The 15,196-nt window shown below is 43.3% G+C and overlaps 1 protein-coding gene across 1 annotated transcript in view; it reads right to left on the bottom strand.

Moving 5' to 3' along the window:
• Positions 1-15,196, bottom strand: part of LOC138293926 (atrial natriuretic peptide receptor 2-like) — a 445,904-nt gene that overhangs the window by 140,804 nt on the left and 289,904 nt on the right. Inside the window, 1 exon segment of the mRNA XM_069233205.1 lies at positions 7,406-7,527. Within this exon segment, the coding sequence (XP_069089306.1) occupies positions 7,406-7,527 (122 nt within the window).

The following is a 15,196-nucleotide window of genomic DNA, read 5'->3' as shown; positions in this document are numbered from 1 at the left end:
CCCATCCCCATGGAATGTTATGTAACTGTACAAATTATTACAATTTAAAAATATAACAGGTGAGAGTGAGAAATTATGGTTGTAGTCGGCGATTATTCCGTTGTCTTCCTGCGAGCAGGAGCAGCTGGATGACATCTAGTTGTGGTTCCATGGTGGCTCTGGACGTGTATGGCTTCCTGGAGGTGTCTCCTTTTATACTGTTTGTTTCCACCTGGTGTCCTGTGGTGGTTCAACCGCGGCGGTCATATTGGCAGTGTGCAACCTCATAATGACTCAGGTGGAAACACAGGTCTCTGCCAGTCTGTTGGTGCCTCCAATCGACCACAGCGGTATGTCCTGCCTGGCGGTGCCAGCGCTGCTTTGGAGGTCTTCTGTGTGCACCACCACCAAACTCATAATTTGACAGTCTTCCTTGCCAGCCTGTTGGCGGTCTGACCGCCACCACCAACATGGCGGTTACAGAACAAAACTCGTAATGAGGCCCTATCTGTATTTGTCCTAATGTGTGTAGCATTATAGTCAAAGTGGTGTTTTTGAATTTTTCTTAGTTGTTTTTAATATGTTTAGACTGGTTAGTTATTATTTCTTTAATTTTGTGGTTTTTATAAAAATGTTTCAAGTGTATTTTTTAAATAATGACATCTGATTTTTGATTTATTTTACTTGTTTTATAGATTTTAGTTGAACTTTTATTTGCTAGATATTTGTTGAATATTAGTTTTATTGATATAATGTTTTAACACATTTATATATACCATGTATATTTCTTACAAATATTATTTGTTAAAAGTTCCTCTATCAGGCTGTATTATATATTTTAAATAAAATATTATTTTTAGGTCTGGCATACACTAGTATAATTGTATTTATATTAGTATAATAAATATAGGTTACATGTATCAGTTGAATTCATTTTTTTAAAGTTAGTTAAATAATGTTTCTAATTATATATATAGTTTTAAAATATTACGGGGCATATTTATACTCCGTTTGCGCCGAATTTGCGTCGTTTTTTTCGACGCAAATTCGACGCAAAACTAACTCCATATTTATACTTTGGTGTTAGACGCGTCTAGCGCCAAACTTCATGGAGTTAGCATCATTTTTTTGCGTGAACACCTTCCTTGCGTTAATGATATGCAAGGTAGGCGTTCCCGTCTTAAAAAATTACTGCGATGCATATGCGTCGTATTTATACTCCCGGGCAAAAATGACGCCCGGGAGTGGGCGGGACTAAAAAACCCGCATTTGCGCCGGATTTTAGCGCCTGGGTCAGGGCAGGCGTTAAGGGACCTGTGGGCTCAGAATGAGCCCAGAGGTGCCCTCCCCTGCCCCCAGGGACACCCCCTGCCACCCTTGCCCACCCCAGGAGGACACCCAAGGATGGAGGGACCCACCCCAGGGACATTAAGGTAAGTCCAGGTAAGTATTTTTTTTAATTTTTTTTTGTGGCATAGGGGGGCCTGATTTGTGCCCCCCTACATGCCACTATGCCCAATGACCATGCCCAGGGGACAGAAGTCCCCTGTGCATGGCCATTGGGCAAGGGGGCATGACTCCTGTCTTTGCTAAGACAGGAGTCATTTCAATGGGGGATGGGCGTCGTAAAAAAATGGCGCAAATCGGGTTGTGGCGATTTTTTTGCCTCAGCCTGACTTTCACCATTTGTGGACGCCCATACGCCATTTTCCCCCTACGCCGGCGCTGCCTGGTGTACGTCGTTTTTTTTAACGCACACCAGACAGCGCCGGCGGCTAATGCCGGCTAACGTCATTCAATAAATACGGCGCCCGCATGGCGCTTCAGAATGGCGTTAGCCGGCGCTAATTTTTTTGACGCAAAACTGCGTTGGCGCAGTTTTGCGTCAAAAAGTATAAATATGGGCCTACATTTTTTTTAAATGATGTCACTTTATTTTTATTTAATGCTATTTTTGTAATTAATATTCTGGCACTTTACAATATATATATTTTTGGACCTCATTTTCTTTTCTTTGATGTTTTTGTAATGTGATATTTTGATGGTAAATATTATGTTATACAACCACCTCAGCTGCATACAGTAGCTGACCTTATTTTAAAAGTAGGCTTTGACGACAGTGCAGGTGAAACACATTTTTAAAAGAACAGTGTAAACGTACAGTGGGTGAGTCTGCATTATGGAGACTCATTAACATCAGAGGTAAACAAATAGAGGTCCAAAAGCAAAGAAATTGGGGGTTTCTTTGCTCAATATCTGCCTTCAATTTCCTTTCTTCGATACCCAATTTCCTTTCTCCAATACTTTCTCAGCAAGTATTTCATACTGTCTCGAAAAGTGGAATATGAGACAGCTTAGAACAGTACAGCTAGGACCGATTTAAACATATCAACCAATGGCTAACTATCTGGAATCCTTTAACAAGTTATGCAAGAAGTAAAATGGTTTTGATTACTGGAGTACAACTGAAAGACCAAGTGCAAACTCTAGCTTGAATCCACAGTCTAAAGACTTGCTCCAACACCTGTGAGAGGTAGGTACCTTAAAAATCTCACAAAACCACAATTACATCTTGAAACGTACATAGAAGCACCATAGACAACTCAAAGAGAAACTCAAAAATATAGACTGGCAAAATATGGACCACACATCGTCTCTCCTTTCAACATCTTTGATCTGTTCTACATTCCAAAATCCTACCATGTGCACTTCCCACTTGTCATAGCACTGATTAAATGATCTGTTCTAGATCCAATCGTAGGATTTTTTGTGCGAGTCTTTGGTAGTGGATTTAGGTGTTACTGCAGCATTTCTACTTGGAGAAATGTGTGTTTGGTAACTATTTTGCAGTCGATTTTTTTGAGTCTACGTTTTTGCTGTCAACTGTCACATCTTCATGTGCAAATGATTAGTGAGGTTTACACTCTTACACTGTGCATTAGAAATATATCTGAATATTAACCTGCTGACAGTGAGTTCTGCTCTATTTACCTCCCAACAGGTCTTAGAGTTGCTGGTGCACCATCCTACACTCAGTCTGAAAGACCGCAACAAAAAGATGGCTTTTCACTGGAAGAAAAGCATTTAATCATTTTGTTGGGGGCAGTATGAAGCAATCAACATCTGGTATGTAATTTATGTTAACTACCACCATGGACGGCTATTCTGACCCACTATTAAAACAATGTGTTTAACTTGACCCAATTTTCATGTCAATGTGAAATAATGGACGTCCACCCCACTGTCATGATTAATGCATTTGAAGAATCCTTAACTATATATATATATATATATATATATATATATATATATATATATATACATATATATGTATTTATATCTTCACCCTACAGTGTCCATACGTCACATAGCTAGCTGCACAAATATCACCGACATTCCAAAAAATTCTCAAACAGGCTGCTGGACGCTCAAATGTCTTCTTTATTTACAAATGGTATCAACACCAACCAGGACCCCAATGCGTTTTGGCTTACACCTTCTGGGCGATCTGTAACTCCCACCACCTCTGCCTTAAAAGTAGTTACTCGGCCTTTGCGTTAACCTATAACCAAAAGGTCCAGAACACTTAGGGGCATATTTATACTCCGTTTGCGCCGAATTTGCGTCGTTTTTTTCTACGCAAATTCGACGCAAAATTAACTCCATATTTATACTTTGGCGTTAGACGCGTCTAGCGCCAAAGTTCATGGAATTAGCGTCATTTTTTTGCGTGAACACCTTCCTTGCGTTAATGATATGCAAGGTAGGCGTTCCCGTCTTAAAAAATGACTCCGATGCATATGCGTCAGATTTATACTCCCGGGCAAAAATGACGCCCGGGAGTGGGCGGGTCTAAAAAACCCGCATTTGCGCCGGATTTTAGCGCCTGGGTCAGGGCAGGCGTTAAGGGACCTGTGGGCTCAGAATGAGCCCAGAGGTGCCCTCCCCTGCCCCAAGGGACACCCCCTGCCACCCTTGCCCACCCCAGGAGGACACCCAAGGCTGGAGGGACCCACCCCAGGGACATTAAGGTAAGTCCAGGTAAGTATTATTTTTTATTTTTTTGTGGCATAGGGGGGCCTGATTTGTGCCCCCCTACATGCCACTATGCCCAATGACCATGCCCAGGGGACATAAGTCCCCTGGGCATGGCCATTGGGCAAGGGGGCATGACTCCTGTCTTTGCTAAGACAGGAGTCATGTTAATGGCGTCTGGGCGCCCAAAACAAATGGCGCAAATCGGGTTAAGACGATTTTTTTGCCTCAGCCTGACTTGCCCCATTTTTGGACGCCCAAACGCCATTTTTGCCTACGCCGGCGCTGCCTGGTGTACGTGTTTTTTTTTCACGCACACCAGGCAGCGCCGGTCGGCTAACGCCGGCTAACGCCATTCAATAAATACGGCGCCCGCATGGCGCTTCAGAATGGCGTTAGCCGGCGCTAATTTTTTTGGCGCAAAACTGCGTTAGCGCAGTTTTGCGTCAAAAAGTATAAATATGGCCCTTATTGCACTAATGCATGATTTAGCATGGCCACCATTAAAGGTGTATCAAACACTGGACCGTTTCTAATTCGTAGTGCTGTCAAAGCATATTGTTGACATTGAGTTGTTACATGGCCGTAAAATATATCCGAATGTTCAATTAGTAATGACACCTTTTATCTCCATTTGTCTATATGTAACCCATTTGAATTCACTGATAAAGTACCAAGTGTAGTCCATTATTGCACGTCAGTTAAAATCCAACAATACTCAAGAAATTTCATGGCAAATGTATAATATGCGATTCATAGATATGTCTAATAATTAGCATATACAAGCAATTAACTGGAATAAAAAGCTAACAATATTTGACGCTCAGCAAGAATAAATGGCACACAGTAATGACGTCACAGTGGTCTCCAAACAATCATAAGTCTGTGTAAAAGCTGTGTCCTGTATTTGCCGATGAATCATTATATATTAGCTCAGTAGCCCACTGTTTGCGGGTAAATCAAACATCTCCATATGTTGGAATCTATAGTATAAGACAAGGTGCCATGTAACAGCAGTGTATATAGAAAAAACATTGTTTTATTTGCCTATATCTTTGGCGTCGGTTAATGAATCTTCAAGAAATGTTCCCAAACAAACTGCCAGTCGTGTCAGCTGCTGTCTAAAAGGTTTCGGGGTGATCTGTCAAGCAGGTGGAGCAGTAAGGGGAGGTCCCAAAATGCCTTTTCCCCATTTATTTTTCTATAGGGACTTTGAACAGCGATAGCGCCAAAACCACTGGACAGAATTACACCAGATTTGGCAGAACAGTAGCTCTTGGTCCAGAAAGCAACCTTTTTGTTATTTGGTGTAAATCCGTTCAGTTGTTTTAGAGAAATTAAAGAAAATCCAAATTTGCATATATAGGGAAGTAAAAGATTTGCGACCACTCCTGATCTCATGCTGAGATTGGTTGCCTACACTTCAACAAGGAAGTGTTGGCAGCGATCTTAAAATTCGGCTTCAGCCGAGCCCCAGAAAAAAGGTTAAAAAACGAAAAGGGGCCACAGTATGGACACCCTGACCCCTTAGCTCTGGTGGTGAAGTCCCAGAGAGACCCACCACCAGAGGTAGAATTAAAAAAAATATCTGCAAGTTCACAACAAGGTCATGACTCTGTGGCAAAATGTGAAAACAAACTGAAGTGCAGACTCCCCGGGGATTTAATCTAATTCTATGTGGGAAGGACGCACTGCCGCCCCCCCCATGACCCCTGGGACCACCACTTCCTGGGACTATTCTAAAATATAATGAGGGGGTGCCACACAGCCCTCCTGTAGCCCTGGGGAACACCACCTCCCGGGGCTATAATGTAATTTAATGCAGGGGGCCGGGTGGCCCCTCACAGCCCCGGGAACCACCACCTCCCTGTGGCAAACTGTAAAAAATAGAAAGGGGGTCAATTTTGGACCCCCAGGAGCCACCACATCCCTGGAACTATTTAGGTGGGAGGGGGGACATGCGGTCCACCTCAAGGAGCCACTGATGGTCCTGGAGACCACCACCCCCCAGGGTCATAGCTATTTGCTGTGGTTTGCTGGCAGCTTTGACAACTACCACCAAGCCACAGCAAACACTCCGCTCCAATGAAGAGAGAGCAGTCAAACAGCTCTTCCTTCATTGGAGTGGAGGTTTCTTCAGTCTGTCTGCCCAGTGAGATGCAGGTAGGGAGATAGAGGAGACATTGCTGTCACAGAGAGGGAGCTAATTTAGTAGATGCCTCTCGGTAACAGCAATGCTGGCTCCTGCAAGAGGTGGGGAGCCAGCTGAGACCGCAGGGCCCTTCAGGCTCCCCCCATTGTCCCCAGGGCTGGGCCCTGGGGATGGGTTCCCTGGGGCTGAGATCACCCACGGGAAGGCGGGGCCACATGGCCCCTCTTCCCCCCAAAAAATGTGGCCAGGCCTCGGGGATGGGGTCCCCAGGCCCAAGATCATCCTGGGAAGAGGGGCAGTGCAGCACCCCTCCACCAAAGAAATTAAATGTTTAGGCCAGGCCCTGGGGGATGGGATTCCTGGGGCTGAGATTAGCCGGAGGGGGGCTACACAGCCCCCCTCCCCCTAAACATTAAATATTTATACTGAGCCCTGGGAGATTGGGTCCCTGGGCCGATATCAGCCTGAGGAGGGGGGCTCATGCAGGGTTGGGTTGTTATAGGGGTTAACCGCAGGGACTGGCCACAGGCCAGGCCCTGCAACAAACTCCAACTGCGCATGGCCAGGTTGTGCGCAGCGTGGGGTTGGATGTTATAGGGGTTGGCCGAAGGGACTAGCCACTGGGCAGGCCCTGCAGCCAACCCCAGCCATGCATGGCGAAAGGCCATGCATGGCAGTGGCTGAATTAACGTATAGTAATGAAAATCACTATGCATTAAAAAAAAACATCGAAATTCTCAGAAATAAAACAAAGGTTACAGGGAAGTTACAGTTAAGAAATAAAATTTAAAAAACATAGAAATTCACTAAAAAAAACAAAGGTTACCGGGACGTTATAGTTAGGTCCACATTTTAAATGTATCAACCCATAGAAATTCACCAGTTATAGTCAGTTATATCAAGTAACTATAACTCATGCCCTGGGGTAACTATAACTTGCAGGCTCGCCATGCAATGCTAATTAGCCCACAAATTACAGCACTCATGACCTCTTTGATAACATCATTAATGTCACTGTAACTTCTGCAGTAAAATTATTATTGTTCAGATAACTGTGCAATATATATATATATATATATATAACTATATACTTACTGTGAACAGCAATTAATGGAATGCTCTAATGACTCTAATAAACTGTTACATCACTACAGAATGAAAACGCAGAATGATTTTAAAGTCAATTGCATTATATTATTTCTCACATCAAAACAAGCTATGTGTTACATATATAGTTACCTGATATTTTGCACACCCATCGATCATCAATGATACAGTTTCTCGATATCAATCGTCCATGAAATATCTTGTGTTGGTGCAGGTAGGCCATTCCACGTGCTATGTCAGTTGCAAAAGACAATCTTGAAAAGCAAGTTGTAAATAGTTATACTTTTCCATTTTGTATACTATAATAAAGAGTAGTATATCAAGCACCAAAACATATGGTTAGGTTACGGATTTAAAATGATTTCATCTTTGATTTACAGTATCATTCTGATCTCAGAAACATTCTGTAAATACTGCACCTCATTTTTTAGTTGATTATTGAATGTGCAAGAACCTAATGTGCACATTCCTACGTATTCTATTTTTTCGTTTGGCCAATAAATATTCTTTTTTTAAAAGGATGCCCTTGAATTTTAGAAGAAATATTGGAGAATGAGAATATAAGGGCATTTCCTGTTTCTGAACTTAGATGATTCCAATGTTCAAAAATAATTTAAAAAATGTATGTTTTCGTTCTAATTGCAGCAACATAGTGTTATAGTTAATTGTATTGGCAATCTATATAACTGATACAGATATTACCGATTTTGCAGATTCTAAATTGTATTTAATCCCGACTGGTGTTTATTAATATAAAATGTTACCCACATATTTTTGCTCTGGATCACTGAGTGGAGAAGGGTCATAAACCAGGAATTGTAGAGACTTTTAGTCCCACATATGTGTCACATATGTGTCAGGTTTCAGCTCAAACAAACAATAAGGCATAAGATGCACAGGTGTTGAAGACTGTGGTAGATGGATCAGTGGAAATTGTAGAGGTGTGATATACTAGACCACTAATCACACAAGACACTTCAATTACTCTTGTCCTGATTTTGATTTTGATCTCAAACAACATCCCAAAAGAGTTGTATCATTCCTCAACTTCGATGATTCACTTGTCAAAGAGTGAGATCCATTCAAATGTTTCTCAATCTCCCACCCCCCTTCCCTGTTTTCCATAGATACCCACCACAGGTGGTGATTCCACCTTGACAACCTGCGTAGGTATTCAGGGATGGCATGGTCTACATATACAGAATCTGACAATGTGTCATGCACTATTCTGAGCCCTAAGGTGGGGATATTATTATCCCCTAGTTGAGGCAAATTTAGCTATTTGATATGAATGTTCACTAATACCATATGAGGGAATAGGTAGTGGTTGGATCTAGAAAGAAAGAAGAGAGACAGATTCATTTCCTCTTTTCCTTACCTTGAATTTCTTTGGTCTTACTTTTATATATTTCCTTTATCTCTCACTCATTTGTTATAGATCAGAAATCCAACATATTTTTTTCTTCTTTTCTTGCCTTCCTTAAACTAGCTCTACATACCTCAGCCCAGCTGCTTACCTGCCCAACGTTGCCTGATGTAATACTTCCAAAGTTTGTAAATACCGCTTCATAAACTCTTTAACCCGGCAGACCCAATAAGTATACATTTGCTAGGAGCATTTCTCTATGTTCCATCACCCTGAGACTACATTCTAGAAATACTGTAAGTGAAATATAAATGTGTAAAAACAGTGTGAAATAAATGATTACAGGTAGAGATATCTTTTCAATAGCTGCCTCTGAGAAGATCTGGGACCCAACGTGACACACTTTCATTGTTAGACAGACTTAGGGCCTGACGACGAGTACAACGGTCCATAGGACCGCCGTACCTGATGTGGCGGCCTGACCATCGCATCCCTGGTAGTCCAACAACCAGATTACGATGCTGGTGGTCAGATACCCAAAACACTGCCAACACAACCAGGATCATAGATCCCGCAATGCAGAAAGCCGCAGTCAAGCACAGCTGTGCCTATGCCGGCACTACTGTGCTGATTACGATGCTCCTTTCTGCCAGCCTTTTCATGGCAAAAAGGCAGAGTTGGGGCCACAGGAGGGCCCTGCACTGCCCACGACTTGGTTGTGCAGAGGCCCCTGTCAGCACACTTGGAATGCACACTGTCTGCTATGGCAGACAGTGTGCATTCCGAGTATGCTGTGTGCGATGGCATCGGCCTCGTCTCTCTCTGAGAGCCGAAGCCAATGGCATTGCGTTGTTTCCATCAGCCAGACTGACTGAAACATCATAATACAGTAGTGGGGAGGCCATTGGCTTGGCAACAGCCTCCCCAACGCTGTATTGGAGATCTGTCGGTCAAAGTGACTGCCATCATAATGAAGCCCTAAGATTTTAGATACACATAAGATATGAATACAAATTTACCCATATGTTTCCCCTCTCTTCGGTTCTGTGGTGGTCCTCTCTGCTGTAGTGCTTACACCCAAAACGCCTCCCTACATTGTGTAGCTGTGTGTGGAGTGGGTGAGATATTTAAGCAATAGACATGATACTGAGATTTGAGGTCTTCTCACTCTTCGTAGGCTCTGAATGCTCCCTGATGCCGGCCTATGCAGTTTGCATGTCTACCAATGCACTTGAGATCTGTACCAACCCTCTTTCATTGTTAACACTGAAATGGCCCATTTCCACTTGGAGGTTTACAGAATTTCATGACAACACATAAGTCGCAGTTGCAACAGACACCCCAAAGCCCTCAAACCAGCTCGAGGATGTCTGTCTACATCTGTGGGTTAGTGATTCTAATTTAGAGAGGTACATAAGACAGTGAGAGCCTCTGTCCGTTTCTTCATTTAGCTGTTCATGTACTTTTGTTCTCCTATAATAAAACAAACCCTTCCTTCATTATCTCTCTCAGGCCTAGAATGTGTTTATCCATAATCATGAGTGCCTTTAACTTGAAACATTTTCTGAAACTTATTCAGAATACAGACTCAGCTTTGTGATCTTTAGACTCACTGGCAGCGCAGACTTAGTCAACATACTCATTTAACACAGAGAACCCAGCGGACTATAACCAATGAACCACTTGTGCATTACATGAGGATGGCGCCTTCTGGGCTATGATCAGTCCAGTGAGACTCACAGGAGTACTTGTTTGTTAGTAGGTTCCAAACCTCCTTTCATGATGAATAGATACACTCATGAATATAGACTAAAATACAATCTTAACGAAGTCCAAATCCAACTCTAATGCATATGTATAGCTGTGACAGTAGTAACAAACAGAATAGTAATAACAATGACAGTAATAAACAGACTATTAGAACAAATTGCAACATTGTAATAGCATTCTAAACTTTTCCTGCATTTCTTCTACCTTCTTGCCTCTAACTAAGATATCTTAGCCCCAAAAGGAGCCTGTACAAGCTTCTTAGGTAGCCTTGCCATTCACCCTTGATGGAACAATGGAGATAGTGTTCCTTGTAAAGAGAGCTAGCGCCCCAGCAATCCAATAAGGATTGTCTGGTGGTGCAGAGGTCCCTGCTAATGTACCTCACCAATATTGTTCCTATACTGAGCAGGATTATTATAATAGTTTTCAGGGAAAGACAGCTGAGACATGAATATACAATTTACAATACATAGAAAAGGGAGTGATGGGGCATGCCACTTACCTGTGTTTCTTGGTCGTTCTGCTGACATATCAATGTTACTGACTCCAGTCAGGCGTTAAGGGGTAATGGAGGATTCTACCAGCTACTCAAGGGGTGTTAGAGACGTAGCAGTAGATGGCAGTCATATGGTGCCAGCTGCTTCTCAGAGCCAGGTGGCTAACTTCTTTGCTCGACACCTCAAATCATACAGTTGTTTGTGGATTTCTACTATTAGACCTGACCCCTTGAAATACCTCAGTAAAAAATATTGCCCAAAGATTTTCATTTTTGATTTGTTTTTTTGTATTAATAGAGAAGTTATTTAACTTGGATAGACATTGCTAATCCAGGCCAACTATTTTCTGGACGACATTTTTGAAAATGGCAGATGTGTTGCAGTGATAATGTAATATTTCAGGAACCATGAGACCTATATACTTCTTTTTGGTGTCAAAACATAGGTTATGGGGGTGAAATAGTCATACAGAGACAAGAAGTAACTCCTCAGAGCAACCCTTCTTCCATTTTCCAAAATAGCGGCTCTAAAAGTATGTGTTTTAGCCATCACATTGGGAATTTATTTTAATATTGTTTTTCTTCCAGGTTTTCTGTTGATTCACATTCTTAAACATGAGAGAAGCAAGAGGTAACAGAGGATCTTTACCTCCTGACAGAGTGCTGCTAACTACAAAATCTGAGGAATCCTTCAACAACAAAAAATATGTTGTATGCCTGACTAAACACAAAAGAAAAGCTGTCATCGACTACAGCTGGAGAAGAAGAGAGTTCAAGATGTTGAAGAAATAAGGCAAGACGAAGCTCACAAAAGGTTGAAGCTGATGGGTGAAAGGATAAAATATTTTATCATTGTAGCAATAAGTGCTACAAGTCGTATACAATGGAAAAAAGCCTGGAAAAAAATCATAAAAAAATAGCAGAAACCAGTGAATCACAACAAAAATCTGAGTCTTCTGAGAAAGCAACAACAACTAAACCCAATGCCCATCCACTTAGAAGATCGATGGCTACCCCTCGTCCCCCTCCAACAGCTGATTAAAAAGCAGTAGTTTTTCAAGGTGTTATCTGTGGTTTAGCCAGAGCAAGGGCCAAAGAGATTGACGACAGAACAAAGTGCAGAGTATGTGAGTCTCAAAGGGCAAACATGTTTTTATCTGCAGCTAGTTTCTTCCAAGATGAAGTATTTAGCCGAGTAGCTGATCTAAACAGCGAGGTAAATGAATTTGTAGCAGATTTGTTTGCCCAACAGAACTGCATGTGTACATAAATTTGAAAATATGAATATGAAATGAGCTTCCAGCAGCAACTTAGCAGCCAGCCTTCAGTTAAGTTTGCACTCTTTGAAAAAACATATGAAGTTTTAAAGCCATGGGTACACAATCAGTGAGATCAGAGAAATAAAGGTCAACATTGATGAAACTGTATTGATCCATCATAATAAAATTAAGATTTTTCTGGTAAGAATGTATAATGACACAATATGTTTTTGTCAGTCCAACAAAAAGAATGAGCCACATATGGTGTTCTCAGCTGATCTGACTCCTGAAGTTCTTGCTGTCAAACTAAGATCACAGGATGCAGTAAAATCAGCTGGAACCATTTGAAGAAATGTTCTGAAAGATTTAGGTTTTGGATATAATGACACATTTTTTGATGCCCAAGAGCTCCGCTAATCATGGGAGTCAATTAGAATGCCTGATGTTGTCTTAACATTTATTACATCATTGCTTAATATCAGCAAAGCAAATCTGTTGCCAGATGCATCATTCTTCACAATAGTGATTACCTTATTGTGATTTTTCACAAGGGCTCGCAACTGGACCTATCTCATTAATATTCATGAGGTAGGTCGCAATTTGCGAGCCATTGAGAATGGCTACAATAACAGGGATGGTGGCCTGCTGGGCTCAGCAGACACCATGTCTGTGATTGCTTTTCAATAAAGCATTTTTTTTTCAATGCAGCACGTATTCCTTAAGGGAAAATGCTGATGCTTCAGTGAACACTGAATTCCCAATTATTACAAGTGCAATGCTTGTCAATGAGGAGCTGGTGTCTGCAGAGATATATTCAAAAGATACAGGCCATATTGTTCAAGAACTTAACAGCAAATTGGAGGAAGCTGACCTATGTGTTGTGCGACATGTTGAGTGGGCTGTTTGAAATGGCTTCAATTGAGTCATTGTACTGTCAATAAGTCAAGAATTGTCGGAGTTATGGATAGGTTATGGAACAGGCAAGAAAAGACACTTATGGCCTCATTATGAACATGGCGTTCTCGACCGCCATGCCGGCGGCAGCGTAAATTACAGCCACCGGCATGACGGTCTCAACCGCCACATAATGAACACATGGGGGACCGCCACAGGCGGCCCTCCACCACCGCCAGGCTACCAGCGCCAGGCAGCCTGACGATGGTGGAATTCTTCATCCGACAGGGCAGCGCTGCAAGTAGCGCTGCCCTTCAGGTAAAGAACCCGCTTCTGCCAGCCATTCCCTGGCGGTTTCACCCGCCAGGAAAAGGCTGGCAGAAGGGGTGCTGCGGGGCCGGCCAGGGCATGTCCTAAAATACATGTAGCTTCAAGCTTCTTCCCTGGCACAATGAGAACACTCATGCAGAACCATCAGAAACATCCTATGCAACCTCTTTGATATCAGGTAAATGTGCTGGAGGACATGAAATGGAATTAGTTGGAAATTTGCATTTCAGGACTTTTTTTTCGGGTAACCCGCTACTTTTTTTCAATCATTATCCAAAATTTCCACTCCCAAATCTTCCACCCAAAACCTCCTGGAGTGTTGACACCTATCATTTTGTGACGTTAATCATTGTAATGTATGGCAATGTCACCAGCTGTCCATCCTCACATGCCATCAGCATGACACAGTAACTCATTCGTACTCAATGCCTCTGCATGTCAGAAAGTGTCATGCACATATATGAGGATAATAGCTGTATACCATGAGGTTATGGGGGTCATTTTGACCCTGTCGGTCTTCTGACCGCCAGGGTAAATGTGGCGGTCCCACCACCAACAGGCTGGTGGTGCAGATTGCCACATTATGAGTGTGGCGGGTTGGCCTCTCCCAACCTGCCACATTTCTACTCATACTGCCATGGCTGTCGGAAGTGCCCGGCCTGAGATGATCATCCCCTACCCAGCGGTCCACAGAAGACCGCCGGCAGTATCAGGAGCTGGGTTTCCACCATGGTTTCCGCAGCAGTAGCACCGCCACGAAAACCATGACGGAAAGGCTACCGGTGACAGGGAATTTCTTCCCTGTCAACGGTAGACGGCACCCCCACCCCCAGCAGGCACTAGAACCACCCTCTCCCCCTTCAGCCACATCATCCCCCTCCCCTATTCATCACCCCCCCACCTTCAGCCAAATCGTCCCCCTACCCCAATCCCCATCCTTCTCCCTCCCTTGAGCCACATCGTTCCTCTCCCCCACTCCCCTCCCCGCATACACGCACACATTCACAACATCCATACACGCAGTCATGCACGCATTCACAACTCCATTCATACATGCATTCACAACTCCATTCATACACGCATTCACAACTCCATTCATACACGCATTCATGCATGCATACTCACACCCATCCAAACATGCATGCTCACACGCATACACACTGAGATGCAGACACGCACTCACTACAACATACAGACATGCATACAACCACGCACACACACATTCATGCACACATGCAGACACCACACACTCATACAAGCAAAAACATACCCCGCCCACCCCCCTCCCCTGTCAGCTGATCACCTTACCTGGTCCGGGGAGAAGGTCGTCCGGCAAGGAACAGGAAAGGGCACTTCCACCGCTGGCAGTGCCCCGCCAGCAGGACACCGCCAGACCATATCATGGCCCATAATATGGCAGGCGGTGTCCTACTGGAGGGGCAGTACAGGTGGTGGAACCTTCAGAGCGCGTCCGCCCACCAGCACTACTACTGCCCAATTTCCACTCAAAGTGTGGCGGAAATCCAAAAGTACCCGTGATACGGTGGGTGGGAAACCGCCAGCACTGACGGTCTCCTGGCACCCATGGCTTTGGCGGTCTTCATGGAAGACTGTCAAAGTCATAATGAGGGCCTAAAAGTGTAACAGAGTCTACCAGTATCCACCAGCTCCAAGCCCTTGGTCTTAATTTCTCCGAGGTTGGCTCCATCACCAGGGTAAACAGCAATGGTTATAAAAGACAACCTTGTCAAGTACCACAACTAATTTGCCAAGTCTCAGAGATATTCTCACCAGTTTGCAATTGGGCG

This window comes from Pleurodeles waltl, chromosome 4_2 (assembly GCF_031143425.1).
Source record: "Pleurodeles waltl isolate 20211129_DDA chromosome 4_2, aPleWal1.hap1.20221129, whole genome shotgun sequence".
Classification (NCBI taxonomy): domain Eukaryota; kingdom Metazoa; phylum Chordata; class Amphibia; order Caudata; family Salamandridae; genus Pleurodeles; species Pleurodeles waltl.
Note: the sequence above shows the minus strand (reverse complement) of the source record. Positions and strands in the feature narration are given on the sequence as shown.